General features: G+C 44.8%; 4 protein-coding genes across 4 annotated transcripts; 2 read left to right on the forward strand and 2 right to left on the reverse strand.

The window, feature by feature from the left end:
* Positions 1-169: 169 nt before the first annotated feature.
* LOC128267743 (probable ATP-dependent RNA helicase DDX10) lies at positions 170-2,503 on the reverse strand. The gene has a single exon (XM_053004644.1). The coding sequence runs from the start codon at positions 2,501-2,503 to the stop codon at positions 170-172; it is 2,334 nt and encodes a 777-aa protein (XP_052860604.1).
* Positions 2,504-2,908: 405 nt separating this feature from the next.
* Positions 2,909-4,691, forward strand: LOC128278023 (ubiquitin-conjugating enzyme E2-18 kDa). The gene is made up of 4 exons (XM_053016656.1): positions 2,909-2,955; positions 3,282-3,377; positions 3,674-3,860; positions 3,930-4,691. Exons 1-4 carry the CDS (start codon positions 2,929-2,931, stop codon positions 4,079-4,081), a joined length of 462 nt encoding a protein of 153 aa, XP_052872616.1. The 5' UTR covers positions 2,909-2,928; the 3' UTR covers positions 4,082-4,691.
* Positions 4,692-5,562: 871 nt separating this feature from the next.
* On the forward strand, positions 5,563-6,212 carry LOC128267671 (turripeptide OL11-like). Its single transcript, XM_053004559.1, has 3 exons — positions 5,563-5,723; positions 5,806-5,973; positions 6,048-6,212. The coding sequence occupies exons 1-3, from the start codon at positions 5,699-5,701 to the stop codon at positions 6,104-6,106; spliced, it is 252 nt and encodes an 83-aa protein (XP_052860519.1). The 5' UTR covers positions 5,563-5,698; the 3' UTR covers positions 6,107-6,212.
* Positions 6,213-9,205: 2,993 nt separating this feature from the next.
* On the reverse strand, positions 9,206-12,606 carry LOC128267366 (histone-lysine N-methyltransferase PR-Set7). Its single transcript, XM_053004184.1, has 5 exons — positions 12,486-12,606; positions 11,055-12,174; positions 10,697-10,985; positions 10,432-10,622; positions 9,206-10,323 (listed from the first exon to the last, which is right to left on the reverse strand). The coding sequence occupies exons 1-5, from the start codon at positions 12,493-12,495 to the stop codon at positions 10,113-10,115; spliced, it is 1,821 nt and encodes a 606-aa protein (XP_052860144.1). The 5' UTR covers positions 12,496-12,606; the 3' UTR covers positions 9,206-10,112.
* Positions 12,607-13,315: the final 709 nt, after the last annotated feature.

Consider the following 13,315-nt stretch of genomic DNA (forward strand, 5'->3'; position numbering starts at 1 on the left):
TGTTGCCAGACCTTATACAGATTTTCTTCGGTTTATTATTTCCACAATCCAATCGAACATATATCTACCGTTGCAGTACCGTTGAGTTAGGGAAAGAAAACACTTTCTTCTCTTAAGGACACAACTGTGGACACAAGTTTATTAATTTTGCACATTTTCGACAAACGTATCATTTTAACAGGTTCATAGCCAACTTTTCCGCTTCGTTTAGGGACAAATCTTGAGTTCGGTTTAAGATCATTCGTTTCTTTTTAGCGGGCGGAAGTGGACTGTGCTGCTCAGACGCCTCAGACAGTGCCGCCTCGTTGTCACTCGCACTCTCATCCGATTGTTGTTGTTTGCCGTAAATTTTGTCCGGATCCGGAAGCCAGTCGAGATTGACGCTAGTGTCGCTTTCGTTGCCAAAGTCATCACCTTCCTCATCCATGCCGACTTCCAGCTTTTTCTTGCGTTCCTTTTCCTTCTTTACCACCTTTTTGGCCTTCTTCAGCTGTTTGTAGCGTTCCTTATCTGCGGCATCTTGCTGTTGAAGTTTCAAACGTGCTTCGTTTATATCGTAACGCTGCGGCAACGCAGCTTCCGTGCCATCGTCATCAATGGCGACGCCTTGCTCATCGAACACGGTACGCTTGCTAATGACTAGCGATTTTTTGACCATCTTTGCTTTCGAAACACGTTTTTTGCTGTTCGGCAGTTCGGGAATGGAAGTTTCAGATCGGTTTATGTCGCGATCGTCATCTTCGTCGGATTGAAGTAATTCATGAGCATGATCTACCCGTTTCACCCTCAGTAACTCGTCGTCTTCGCTCTGATCGTTGGCACTGTCGTCGTCTTCTAGCACCACCTTCATGCCTTTATTGGTTTGTGCCGATTGCGCAGCACCAGCGGCGGCCGGTTTACGACCTGCTGCGCCACGTGTCAGGAAACGTACACGAGGCGTAACGTTCAGTCCCAGCGATTGTGCGAAGCCATCCAGGTTTAATTTTTGCAACTGGAACACCTCCCTGTTCTTCATCAACGCCACGGACTTGATGTAAGCCACAAAGGCCCGCTTGGCACATTCCTTCAGTTCAGGTGACTGTGCAAGCAACGATTGAATTTTCACCAACGGCGAGAACAGTTGCCGTTCGTCGATTTTTATCTGCTTGATGGGGATTTTGTTTCCTTCCAGTGACTGCAACATGGCCTGCTCTTCGTGCGGCAACAGCACGAGTAGGTTTTCACCGCTGGTGTTCAGACGTGCGGTGCGTCCAGCACGGTGTATGTATTGAGTCACATCTTCGGGGCAATCCATTTGCACTACCCAGTTGACTTTCGGGAAGTCGAGACCGCGCGAGGCCACGTCCGTTGCCAGTAGACAAACGTTGCTCTTTTTCCCACAAAATTCTGCGTAAATCTGGTTCCGTTTCTCCTGGTTCATCCCGCCGTACAGTGGCAACAGCAGGTTCGCGGGTCGTAGTTTTTTGAAAATTTGATAGAAATACTTCACCTGTTTACAGGTGGCGAAAAATACGATAATCTTTTGCTTCGGATGCGTTCGCAAGAACGACCAGAGCATGGTGAGCTTATTGGAAAGTTCGACCACAACGTAGCTCTGCTGCAGTTTCACCGGTGTCGCAGTTTGCTCGTGCTCATGGGGTGCAATGTAGTGAGGATTGGTGAGCTTCACGCGCACCAAATCACGAACCGATTTCGTCTGGGTGGCAGAAAACAGTAGCGTCTGCCGGACGGGTGGCAAGTTCTCGATGATGGCATTCATTGTAGTCGCAAATCCCATGTCCAAGCAGCGGTCCGCTTCGTCCAGGACGACCACCTTGAGGTTGGTGGCGTCGAACAGTGGATTTTCGTCCATATGTTGCAGCAAGCGACCTGGTGTTCCGATCATGATGTTAAGGTTATGCAGCCGGCTGCGTTCAAACTTTAGGTTTTGCCCACCAATTATGAGGCCTGTCGTGAAATCGTGATGCTTTCCAACCTGCGCCATAGTTTCGAATATCTGAAGTGCCAATTCGCGCGTTGGCGTTATGATAAGCGCACCCAATCCGTCCATCCGCGTCCACCTGTGCACGTACAGTCGTTCCAGGATCGGGACGAGAAAGGCGAGCGTCTTGCCGCTGCCCGTTTTTGCTGCCGCCAGTACGTCTTCTCCGCGCAATCCGGAAAGAATGGAATCGCGTTGTATGATCGTCGGCTTCACGTATCCCGCTTCCTTCAGCCCGGTGAGCGTTTTCTTGGACAACGGAAAATCCGTGAATGTTGTCACCGATGCTGCTTGAAACGAAACGTCTTCGTACAGCTGTTGCAGCCGTTCGATTTCGGCATCCTCTTGCTTCACGGAGAACTTGAATGTATTCGCACTCTGTTTCGATTTCGCCTTCCGTTGACATCCATTATTGCTCGCATCGGCTTCGTCCGGTACTTCATCGCCGCCGTTTATGTAATGTCCACTGCGGCCTTTAAACTTCTTTTTACGAGCAAAATTAATGTATCTACCTTTGTTCATCTTTTACCACGCAAAGTGCTGGGCACGGAAGTCTGTGGAAACGTGTTTCTTGTGTTTGTGTCCCGGCCAGGCAAAGTTTTGTTTCAATTTTGACAGTTCGTGGTACGCTAAATGTCATAACAATCTGACCCTGTGAAAAAACCTAGTTTTAACTAATTCCACAGATTGCATGCCGGAGAGTAACAAACTTCGGGATCTAGAAGGATCATTATTACATTAGCATTTACTACTTACTTTTCCCGCTGGTTCCAATCTTACATAGAGTAAGGATAAAACAACACTAAATTTGAAAGTACGTCCTAGACACCAGAGCACTCTGGCGTTAATGAAAAGAAGCTTCGTAATCCGTTGTTCAGTTTGCGAAAAAATTGAGTAAAAACATCTGTCAGACTGTCAAAATCTTTATTTTAGGAAACTTGTGCAAAATGGCAGCCACACGGCGATTGCAAAAGGTAATTTTTCAAGATTAGCTCTGATAAAAGCAACCTTTTACACTGTTTTCTGCTGGTTCATGACGCGAATATCCTAGATAACCGGTTACCGTAAAGTGATCGAATAAGTTCAGTGGGTGTATTCAAAATAATGTCTAGCAAACATTGCTTACAGTCATACCCCGGAACAGGCGTACCTTTCGGAGCCAGTGACCGGGAGCAGTGAGCAATTAGCAATTAGCAGAGCTGTAAAAGTTTCTACGATAACAACCGAAAATGCCTTTTTCTCGTGTGCCAGATTTCATTTTCTAAACATGCGTAATCGATTCATAAACTTTTCTCTACAGGAGCTCGCAGATATCCGTGCGTCGGGGATGAAATCATTCCGTGACATACTAGTCGATGAATCCAATTTGCTGCTGTGGTCAGGTTTAATAGTACCGGTATGTATAGCGATGGATGTTAACTAATCTACGAAATTCGATAATTTCACATCGCAAACGTGTCACGGTCTATTGGCGAGGAAACAAGGAGCGCGTTTTTTCTCAATCGGTGCTTTATGTTCTTCGTTATGTGGTCATTGTAAACGCTCTTTCCGCGTGAGACGCTTCCTTGACATACTGGGCACTACGTCTATTTATAATGCAGTTTTGTTGTCTTCCGCCTGCAAACTGCAGCTAGGAAGGCTGGGGCCCAACGAATATCGTGTGTTAATCTTTCTTTTTCAACCCCTTTCAAGGACAACGTCCCTTACAACAAGGGCGCGTTCAGAATAGAGATCACCTTCCCGGCCGAATATCCTTTCAAGCCTCCAAAGATTTCCTTCAAAACCAAAATTTATCACCCGAACATTGATGAAAAGGGGCAGGTATGCCTGCCAATCATCAGCGCCGAGAATTGGAAGCCGGCAACGAAGACCGATCAGGGTAAGTAGTCGTGGCCTCATTGTAGTCCTCCATTACGCTCAATTTTGTTTTCTTTCCCGCCTTCTACAGTCATCCAATCACTTATAGAGCTTGTCAATGAGCCCGAACCAGAGCACCCGTTGCGGGCAGACTTGGCGGAAGAATTTTTAAAAGATCGAAAAAAATTCACCAAGAACGCGGAAGAACACACCAGACGGCACAGTGAAAAAAGGCCAGAATAGAAACTGCGCTTCAAACGCTAACCTACATGTTTCATTTGCGGGCCACGCTCGGGTACCAGTCGTGGCTAGGAAATTGATCCATAAACTCGAGGATAAGACGATGATGATGGCGATGGAGAAAATGTTTAACATGTTACTGTAGATGGAATCGTGAGAGCAGAATTCACGGAAGAACAACAGTGGTACAGTTTGAGGGGCTCAGTCAGTGGACGCCTCCGATAGGTTGTGGATTTCATTCTTGTCTCGTGCATAAACTTTATTTTGGAGAAGTGTGGTAGTACAAACCTTGTTTAGTTCTATTTGTGCTTCTGCTCAGCGTGTTGTTGCATCCCGTGCCGCGTACTCAATTTCTCCTAGTATTGTTTGACTGTGTGTGTGTGTAGGTTCGCTTTCACCGTTTTCCGACTCCGTCTTCAGTTTTGCTTTGGGCCATTATGCGAATGGAAAATCAATGCTACAAGGCATGAAATGAAAACCAAACGGATGTATTGCTTGGAAATGGGCCAGTTCAGCCAGGCAGGAAGTCACTAATGAATTAGTAGAGATCAGAAAGTGAAAGACAAGCAAATGTCAAAGATAATAAAAATCATATAGATGAATATTTATTTAAAAGCGAATCGTTTACTCTTTACCCGTTTATCTAGTTGCTTATCGCTGATGACATAGAGTGAAGAGCCCCCGGTCAAGTATTAAAAATCTACAGCATTACATTATTGATAACAATCCGCAGAACTCGTATCGCACACGGTCACATCAAACATCAAATGTTGCCTAATCCTTACCGGGTGTGACTGAATGGCACTGATGAATCATCGTTTCCATAGTACAAGGTTACTTCACTTTTTTCACTGCAAAACCCTACAGCCAAACGGTAAACGGGCTATTCTATGCAGACTTCCATTTTTTTGTCCAGATAAGTGAAGTCTGCCATTATTTTCTTGATTTGTGATTGCAAAACTCGCGGCTAATGTCGTACCTGTAAAAGCCTGAAACCTTGTTTATTAGAAGAGTAAACACTGGTCAAGGCGCGTTAATGGGCTAAAAGCATTGAGCGAACCCAATGAGGATTGTGACCTACGAGTTACTCAACCGAATCCAAATCCGAAGTTGCCTAGGAATTGTTCAACAATCGTTTTTGGCTGACTGTGTCGTTGGCTCCTCTCAATGAGAAAGCACGCTGCTGGTGATGATGAGCAAGTGGGGATTTTTTGCAAATACCCTAAGTACATAATTAAATAGCGTGTCATTTTTTCATTCCCCGCGCGCTCTATAACAACAGGTTCCAACATCGTGAATCTGTTGATTACTAAGTTTCGGACATTGTGAAAAAAACACGCAACACATAACACACACTCAAACGGATCATCCACCGTGAAGCGCATAGGGATGGTAATATATGCAGATCATATTCCGGGAGGAACCACCACCGCACCGAGGCGAAGCCATGCATAACACAATCAACCTCCATCAGGGTCATCAACTTGCGTTTATTGAATAAAACCAGAGCCTGTGTTCTAGGTTTCGTTAGAGAATACGCTCCGGCAGTATCAAACGAAACAGCAACCAATAAAGTTCGGTTTTGTGAACCAATCCCGCAACCTACCACAATCCGAGACAATGCGTGTGGCAATTGTTCTATTTGGTAAATAGGGGTTGCAGATGTAGCAAAAATCCAGAATCCTGAAACAAATATGGGTATCTTTTTTGTACGTTCTTTTTCACAGCGATCCTGGCGGTAGTGTGCGCCATACCGGCGGAAAAGTCTCAGTGCACAAAGGTGTGCACCGCCGACTACACCCCAGTATGCGGTGCCCCAAAGGAAGGCAAAGGGAGCACGGTAACGTTCGGCAATACGTGCGTGATGGAAAAGTACAACTGTGAATCACAGAAGAGTAAGTGTAAATCGGGTAAAAAACAATAAGGAGAACTTATCGGTTTATTCACCTTTTTCTCGCCACGAACATAGACTATGTCACAAAACACACAGGAGAGTGCGAGGACAAGAGTCCGGTGCGCCTATCATGAGAGAACACGATGATTTGCATGTGAGGCATACGTGAACGAACATTATCATTGGGACTTCCGAAAAAGTGCTAATAAAAAGAAACTATTTTAACAACGCAAACGATAACGTATGTACAGAAGTTGGATGGCGATGACCAGTTTGAGAACAACTCAATGGCGTTTGTTGTCGGAGTGCCTGTAGTTAACCCTACATTTCGATTGGCAGTGAGAACAATAGAAACGACCCTATAATTTATGTTTGAGAAAAACCGTACACAGTGTAGGACAAAGGTGACATCATACATTCAACGGTATCGCTGTACATCAACACACGGTTTGCTCTGGAGAAATTAAAATGTTTGCACCTCGTCTTCACTCCACAACTATTTGCATAACTTGGTGGCCTTTACGCAAAAAACAAGCATATAGGTCTCTTTGATTTTCTTTCGTTGGTTCTGGTTTGTTTCGTTATCCAAAAATGCTTAAAAATGTTTTACTTTCGAGGAAAGAACAAAAAAAGACGTTCCTTTAGAAAATTGCAGTTGTAATCATTGACATATCTGTATTTCTACTCAGAGCTTGCTTTGCTTCGGTTGATTACATTTTCTAGACAATGTTTTAGGATTCACAGCACTCCTGTGCAACAGCACTACTAGAGCTGTGTATTATTTGAAGCAGCTGATTTTTGCGTCTTCGCCGATGCAGTCGGTTTTAGGCAGCTTGGATTATCTCATCGATTGCATCAAACGTGTGCACTGCCGTGTTTCACCAGCAGCGTGAATCGTGATCGTGTCACGCGTGGAACAAGTTTGTTTACATATTAACATTCGTGTGGTTCTACAATAGGGGCGATGTACAATAAAACTTAAAATCCAACAGAAACGAATGACGAAGGGTCATGTAGCAACTCGTCATGCTGTTGTCAGCCCATATGCGCATCTGCTCTAAGGCATGAGAGTTACACTAGAGTTTCCCGATCAATATCCTGTACTTAGTGGCTGCTAGCAATGCATCTTTCCTTAAGCACTAGCAATTAAAATGTACTGCAAACTTAGCAAAACTAAACAGTAAAACTCCTTTGCACGGATTAGATGTTTAACTCCGATATCGAAAGTATTTTTTCCACTGCGTGTTCACTAAACGCTGCTGAGTTGAACACTAATGTTCGAGTGTTTATAGGTGGTTTTGTACGAGAAGAGGCGGTTAAATAAAGGATAACTACGTAAGTCTAAAAGAATAGCACTGGAGTGTGCGTGACTTGAAGCTGGTGAAGAAATAAGGTATCGCACACCACTATTAGGCTGCATAATGTTGTGAGGCAATTACCTAAATTTTTCTACGAATTTTAAAAACAAATAGTAGTACTAAAAATTAGGCATTAGATCGGCTTTTATCTTCTATTTTGTAAACTTTTTCCAATCGGACACACCTCTCGTATTATGTTGTAATAATACTAGAATGCATAAGCTTATAATAACATTGTACAAATTTAACTTATCATCGTGTAAGTAAAGTCTACTCTCTGATCAATTTAAATCAAGCTGTTCATAAATTAATGCACCAAAAAAACCAAACTGTGCAACTGATCAACTAGAGAATCCGTCTGAGGTAATCGGTTCGCGTAAGCATAATCATTCCACTCAATGCGGCGGCTATGAGCTCCAAACTGTCTGCTAACAATCACATCAGTCACGATCTGAACCTTCGTCGAAATCATCTAAAAACGATAAATATGAAGAACAAGCTAATGACTGCACGTTTCATCAAGGACGAAAGCGAAAAGTTGTAAACCAAACGTGTATTGCACACTGAAAGAAGTTTTTCCGGATCATATCATTGATCAAAAGGCAAACCCTTGCTGTCGGAGGTATGCGTATATCATACAAACGAACCAACGATTGTTTAAAAAAATTGCAATTGCCACTCGTAGAATCTGCGCTTGGTCAGAATGCAAAATATGTTAAGGAGATACCGGCAAGAGATTAGGCCAGCTCAATAAATAAACGTGTGATAACATCATGACGAAGCTGTCCAAGACTTATAGGGACTAATTGCGAACTGATTGAGTATCACTCCATCCGTCCACGTAATGTCCAAATAACAAGTTGCCCAGCAAATTGTTCTCTTATACAGTTTCATGCTTCTAACATTGCAAATGAACATAAACAGACCAACCTTGCACATAACCAGATGATTTTCTGAACGTGACTGATGCGTGATTGATTTCCTATACGCAGCAAACCCGTGTGAAAGACTTTGACTCATTCAGATACGTGTGCTCAACCGATTTTCTGTGCGACTTTTGAAAGCATACTCAAAAAGTTCCTATTCCTGTTACTTAATCGTCACACCCATTAATTGCCATTTGAAACAGTCATGTCAACTAATTATCTTCCAAACGGAGCTTTGACGGTTTCTGAAACAATAGCTGATAATAGATGTATCGTGACATTCACAATGAGATTTGGTGTCTTATAAGTGCCATCCCGGTGGGTTTTCCTCATTCGCACCGTAGTATTCAAACTGTTTTATGCCTAAACGATAAGCTAACAATAGTTCGCAAGTGCTCCCGCGCATCAAGCATATTTAACGACATTAATTCATTATCATGTAGCAACCCCGCCGTTTCGAATATGCAAATCAGAGGCCGACCATATGCGATTCGGTCCATTCACTTATCGTTTACTTAAGTAGAGTACGTAACATGTTTTTCCTTTTCAAAACAATACAAAATATCGTCTTCTGAGAAACAATCAAACGAATGTGTCTATTATTGTGTTTTGTTTGATATTATGAGATCGCTACACACACACCTCACTTGCAAGAGTCTGCATATGGGCTCTAGGTCGACAACTGCAGGTTCACCCTAGCTAGCTCGAGCTAGGATTGTCCATGCCACTTTGAAAGGTATAATCAGTAACACCCTTGACAAGACTGGCAGTGTTGTACCAAACATATAAATATGTGTTGCGCTTGACACATTTTGTTACAATCTGTCTTCACACATGGAAGGATGTGTTTCCAAATATGATCCGACATTACGCTATAGTTTTGAGACCTCAACGCAAATCTTACACAAATGGTGAAGGTACCACGAAATCAACGTAATTGGGATCGGACAATTCAAGTTGATGAATTAACCATTTCAAGTAACTCAAGATGTGGCGCCAACGGATGTTGTGTACATTTTTTAAACTAGTGCACCTCTCGACGGTTATGCAAACTTTCATAGCACAAAAATAAATATAGACGACAGAAAGACGAGACAGACAAGACAGAAAAATGAAAACAAGGATAAATAAATCGCTTTCAACATTAACTAAGTGCCCGTTGTCTATTGTTCTAGGCTACCGTGCTATGTGCCAGTCTCTTTCTCTACCTTATCACCTGTATCCCACGTTCTATTCCGTTCGGCAGTTTTTGTAAAGGTTAACAATAACCGTTTCCCTGCGCATTATCCTAAACATGTCTGGCCGCGCAGCTTGTCACTCGTATTTCGCCTAACGTCACCCGTAATAAACTATTCTGTGGTTCTGTTTTGCATCATTCCCATTTTCTCATCAAACGTACCAAAAAGCCTAATTTTCACGATCGAGACGACTTTTGTACCGTCTCATAATGTATGGATTTTCCTAATTATCTGCACACTTTCTTTTCGCCCGAACTTCGGTCTAGGATGAGCAGGGTAACTACCAAATAGTACGGCTAGGACAACATTGCTGCCACTAAAGTGTAACAATAAAGAACAGGGGCAGCAACGACACACACAAGATTTTGCTTTAATGCGAGCGAACCTCGGGGATCCAACGCGAGAACCTCGGTTCTCCTATGTGATCCGTGAACACTCGTTCGAATCGTGTATACACCCGGAAAGCAATGCCTTTTGTTGTCGGTGATTGTGGGATAAAGCAAGCAAACATAATCTGAAACGATACTGGCAGAGTGATACTCTGCTGTCTCGTGGCGGCGCTAAAGTAAGTTGTATAATATTTACTAGCATATAGTTGAATTCCTGTTCGCAGCGAGATTACAGCGCTAACCAGGGATAGTACTGTAGTGCTTCCTTCGATCGGTCGCCGTAATCATAGGTTACCTCCACGCCTTTCTCAATGTCATCTTTGGCTATTAGCACCAAATGGGGCCGATTGTCAATGCTGACCGTTTTGGTCAACAGGTTGCCATTCCGCGAATGGTTCACCAGGCGTCCCAGTTTACCACTTTCGGCCGTTGCATCGATGCTATGAAAATGGCAAAGGGAGAAACGTAGGATATTAGTACAGTCTACACACAACCCACTGACTGAATCGGTGACCAGGCGGACGGAGTATTATAGTAAAGAACTTTACCAGTGTTGGATGTTTTTGTGTTTAAAGTAGTACATGTAACATCCAGTGTTATCGTCCTCGGCATAACTTTGCTCACGCTGTTTCGCTTCGGCAACAGTTATCAGATCACCAATGTACTCCACGACGAACTCGCCTTTGCTGAAGCTGCGCGTAGTGACAATGCCACGGCCTTTTCCTTCAAAATGCTCAATCTGTGGAAGGGGACAAGACAAAAACCAGGTGAAAAGGATTCTCGAGGTATTACCAGTAGCCAAACCAAGCATACCTTTAAACCCTCTTCCCGCCCGTCACGGATGGCTAGTTCAATATCGCGGTCACGTTCAACTTGAACTTCCTTTTTCGTTTTTCTTACGCTACGTCGCACGGGATAGAACTCGGTAATTTTCTTATTACCGCCAATAGTCGGCTTTCGGGATGGCAGCGGAACGACAATTAACTGACGAGCCATTGCATCGGAATTTTCTCCCTGGCCTTCGGCACTGAAGGTGCCAGCCTGATTCCCGTTCGTCAGCGGTTGAATACCTGGAGCATTCTCGGCATTTTTAATATTTAACCTACGGTGCGGAACACAAGAAGTCAGTAAACGGTATCGGCACTGGTGCTAAAACTCTCTCTGTTGTTACCTCTTACGGGACTTGGTTGATCCTGCCCGGCGGCTTTTCTGATTATTGCCTAACGAGGAGACCAGAGTTCCCCCCGCGGTTGGAAGGCATACAATGGCATTTTTAACGGGTGACGGACAAAGTATCCGATGGGGAGTGGATGGTTTTTTGCGCTTTTCCACACTATCTGTTACATTTGCACCAAACGGCGCTGCTGGCCTGGTGCCCGCAGTCACTGGAGAGGACGACGAGGTCGTATTTGCATCACTGACGGACAAGATTACGACACCACTGTCGCCACTGTCACACGAGTTGCTGTCCTCCTGATGCAGACACATTTCCGCCGTCGAAGTGGTCGAGTCGATCTGCGTTACTTGCGTAGGCTTCGACAGGTCCAAAGCGAATGGGTGCTCGAGGCTTTTGATAGGTGTTTGTGGTTGATCCGGATCGCTACCGCGAGTTTGGCAATTCGGTGACGTTACGATTCCATTCCACGGGGAATCGTTCTTTGGTTGCGATGGCGACGAGAACAGAGTGCTTTTCAGATCCGCTGACGCTAGGAAGGAGGAGCTTTGCAGTATGATGCACGCCCGGGTCGGCGAGGTTGGGGTTTTCTCAAAATTCAAACTGAGCACAGGCTCCTGCAGGAATATGTTGTTGTTGTTGTTGTTATGGTTATTGCTCTTCCTTGGTCCGTTTGATTTGTTCCCATGGTCGCTTGGGTGCGTTATGGCAGTAATGCACAGGTCGTCGTCGTCGTCGTCGTCCCCGCCATGTTGGGCGTCAAAGGCATCGCATGTGTTTTCGTCCGTGATGTCGACAAATCTTTCGTTGGCTCTAGATGCTGCCAATGGTTGAACAGTCGGGACATTTTTGGACTTCACCGTCGTCTGCAAATAGCGCGATATGTCTGACGTGTGCGTGCGTCTACCACCCCTCAGCAGCATTGGTTCGTTCGACAGTGCGGAAGATTTGTTTGCCAGTGCCGCTCCCGTTGCAGTGTGCTGCTCGTTGTTGGAACGATCGAATTTGAGATCCTTACGCTTGGGGCTGGCGGTGTCTTCATGCATCGTGGGGCAAGATTTGGCCGAACTCGAGCCAGACTTTTTCGTGCCTCCGCCGACGGCGCGTGCACGGCGCCCTGCAATAATACAACACATCGGAGTAAATCGCAACAAATCAGTAAGTTGTTTTCTGGCTTGCGGTAAAATGAATGAAACTGCAAAAACTATGACTCGGCATGGCCCACATGAATGCTGCCATTTTGATCGTTCTTTCGATACCCTAACCCTTTATGACAGCATATTTATGAGCTTGCTGCATGTCACACAACACAGAACACAGAACATACTTGCATAAATCCTGCGAAAATAACCTTAACCGCGAACATCCCACTGGGAGATGAAAGTGACTTGTTTACAAAGCAAAGCAACAGAAAACTTCATTACGTACCTTTAATCATCTTCGGCTGCCTTTAATTTCGCGTGACGGCGCCTGAGACAGATCGCGCCCTCTTGGGTTGCAGTTCGTTAAAGCGTATCTGGGGGTGTGTATCTTTTCACTTTGGCCGATTCAGGCCCTCCTAGCAGGCGATGGTGGTAACAGTAGGCGGCGCCGATTCTCTCGATCTAGGTTTCATTGTCGCAATCCTGTCAACACGGTGTGCCGCAAAACAACACAAAGAGATTTTGGCGCATCCAACACGTACCAACTTTCCAAAGCATCCAACAACCCGACAGAAGCACAGCACTGGTGAGTGGCTTGTAGTTCTTTAATGAAATTTAACGCACTAAATTGATTCACGCACACAGCGACCGCGGTACATATGCGCCAAAAATCTCTAGACGAACCTTACACACACCACCTTACGCAACCAACTGACATTCGTACGCGGGAGCCGCGAAGCACATACACACACAAGCGCGACGAGTATCGTCGCTTCGGTTCCTTTTTCTTCTTCGCTCAATTTTCCAACGGAAAGCGCAGGTTTTGGGGTGGAAATTTTACGATTACACTCAATGTTTCCGGACAATCAGAATCACACAATACTTCCGATGAAAACGCACGCTGTGTTGGCCATTTAAACCAGAGACGTTTTAGCGCGCACGATGCCCGATTATTCTAACACAACACACTCTGCTCCACTCACTTCGTTCACTGGTGCACACACCGAATGCACCGGAGGCGTAGGTATAGGTGAGCGCTTAAAAGCGGTCCGATGCTTCTTCTTTTTCGTTAATGCAATGTTAATGATACGAATTTTTCCCTCTTTCGCCTGACCA

The sequence above is a fragment of the Anopheles cruzii genome, chromosome 2, assembly GCF_943734635.1.
Source record: "Anopheles cruzii chromosome 2, idAnoCruzAS_RS32_06, whole genome shotgun sequence".
Lineage (NCBI taxonomy): Eukaryota > Metazoa > Arthropoda > Insecta > Diptera > Culicidae > Anopheles > Anopheles cruzii.

What these genes read in the sequence shown, in the direction of transcription:
- LOC128267743 (XM_053004644.1), bottom strand. Translation starts at nt 2,503, where the DNA reads ATGAACAAAGGTAGATACATTAATTTTGCTCGTAAAAAGAAGTTTAAA.
- LOC128278023 (XM_053016656.1), top strand. Translation starts at nt 2,929, where the DNA reads ATGGCAGCCACACGGCGATTGCAAAAG. An exon ending in CCACACGGCGATTGCAAAAG is followed by an intron (nt 2,956 to 3,281) that starts GTAATTTTTCAA and finishes TTTTCTCTACAG; the next exon opens with GAGCTCGCAGATATCCGTGC. An exon ending in GGCAACGAAGACCGATCAGG is followed by an intron (nt 3,861 to 3,929) that starts GTAAGTAGTCGT and finishes CGCCTTCTACAG; the next exon opens with TCATCCAATCACTTATAGAG.
- LOC128267671 (XM_053004559.1), top strand. Translation starts at nt 5,699, where the DNA reads ATGCGTGTGGCAATTGTTCTATTTG. An exon ending in TGTGGCAATTGTTCTATTTG is followed by an intron (nt 5,724 to 5,805) that starts GTAAATAGGGGT and finishes TCTTTTTCACAG; the next exon opens with CGATCCTGGCGGTAGTGTGC. An exon ending in CAACTGTGAATCACAGAAGA is followed by an intron (nt 5,974 to 6,047) that starts GTAAGTGTAAAT and finishes CCACGAACATAG; the next exon opens with ACTATGTCACAAAACACACA.
- LOC128267366 (XM_053004184.1), bottom strand. An exon ending in TCAACCAAGTCCCGTAAGAG is followed by an intron (nt 10,986 to 11,054) that starts GTAACAACAGAG and finishes TCCGCACCGTAG; the next exon opens with GTTAAATATTAAAAATGCCG. An exon ending in GGCGGGAAGAGGGTTTAAAG is followed by an intron (nt 10,623 to 10,696) that starts GTATGCTTGGTT and finishes CCCCTTCCACAG; the next exon opens with ATTGAGCATTTTGAAGGAAA.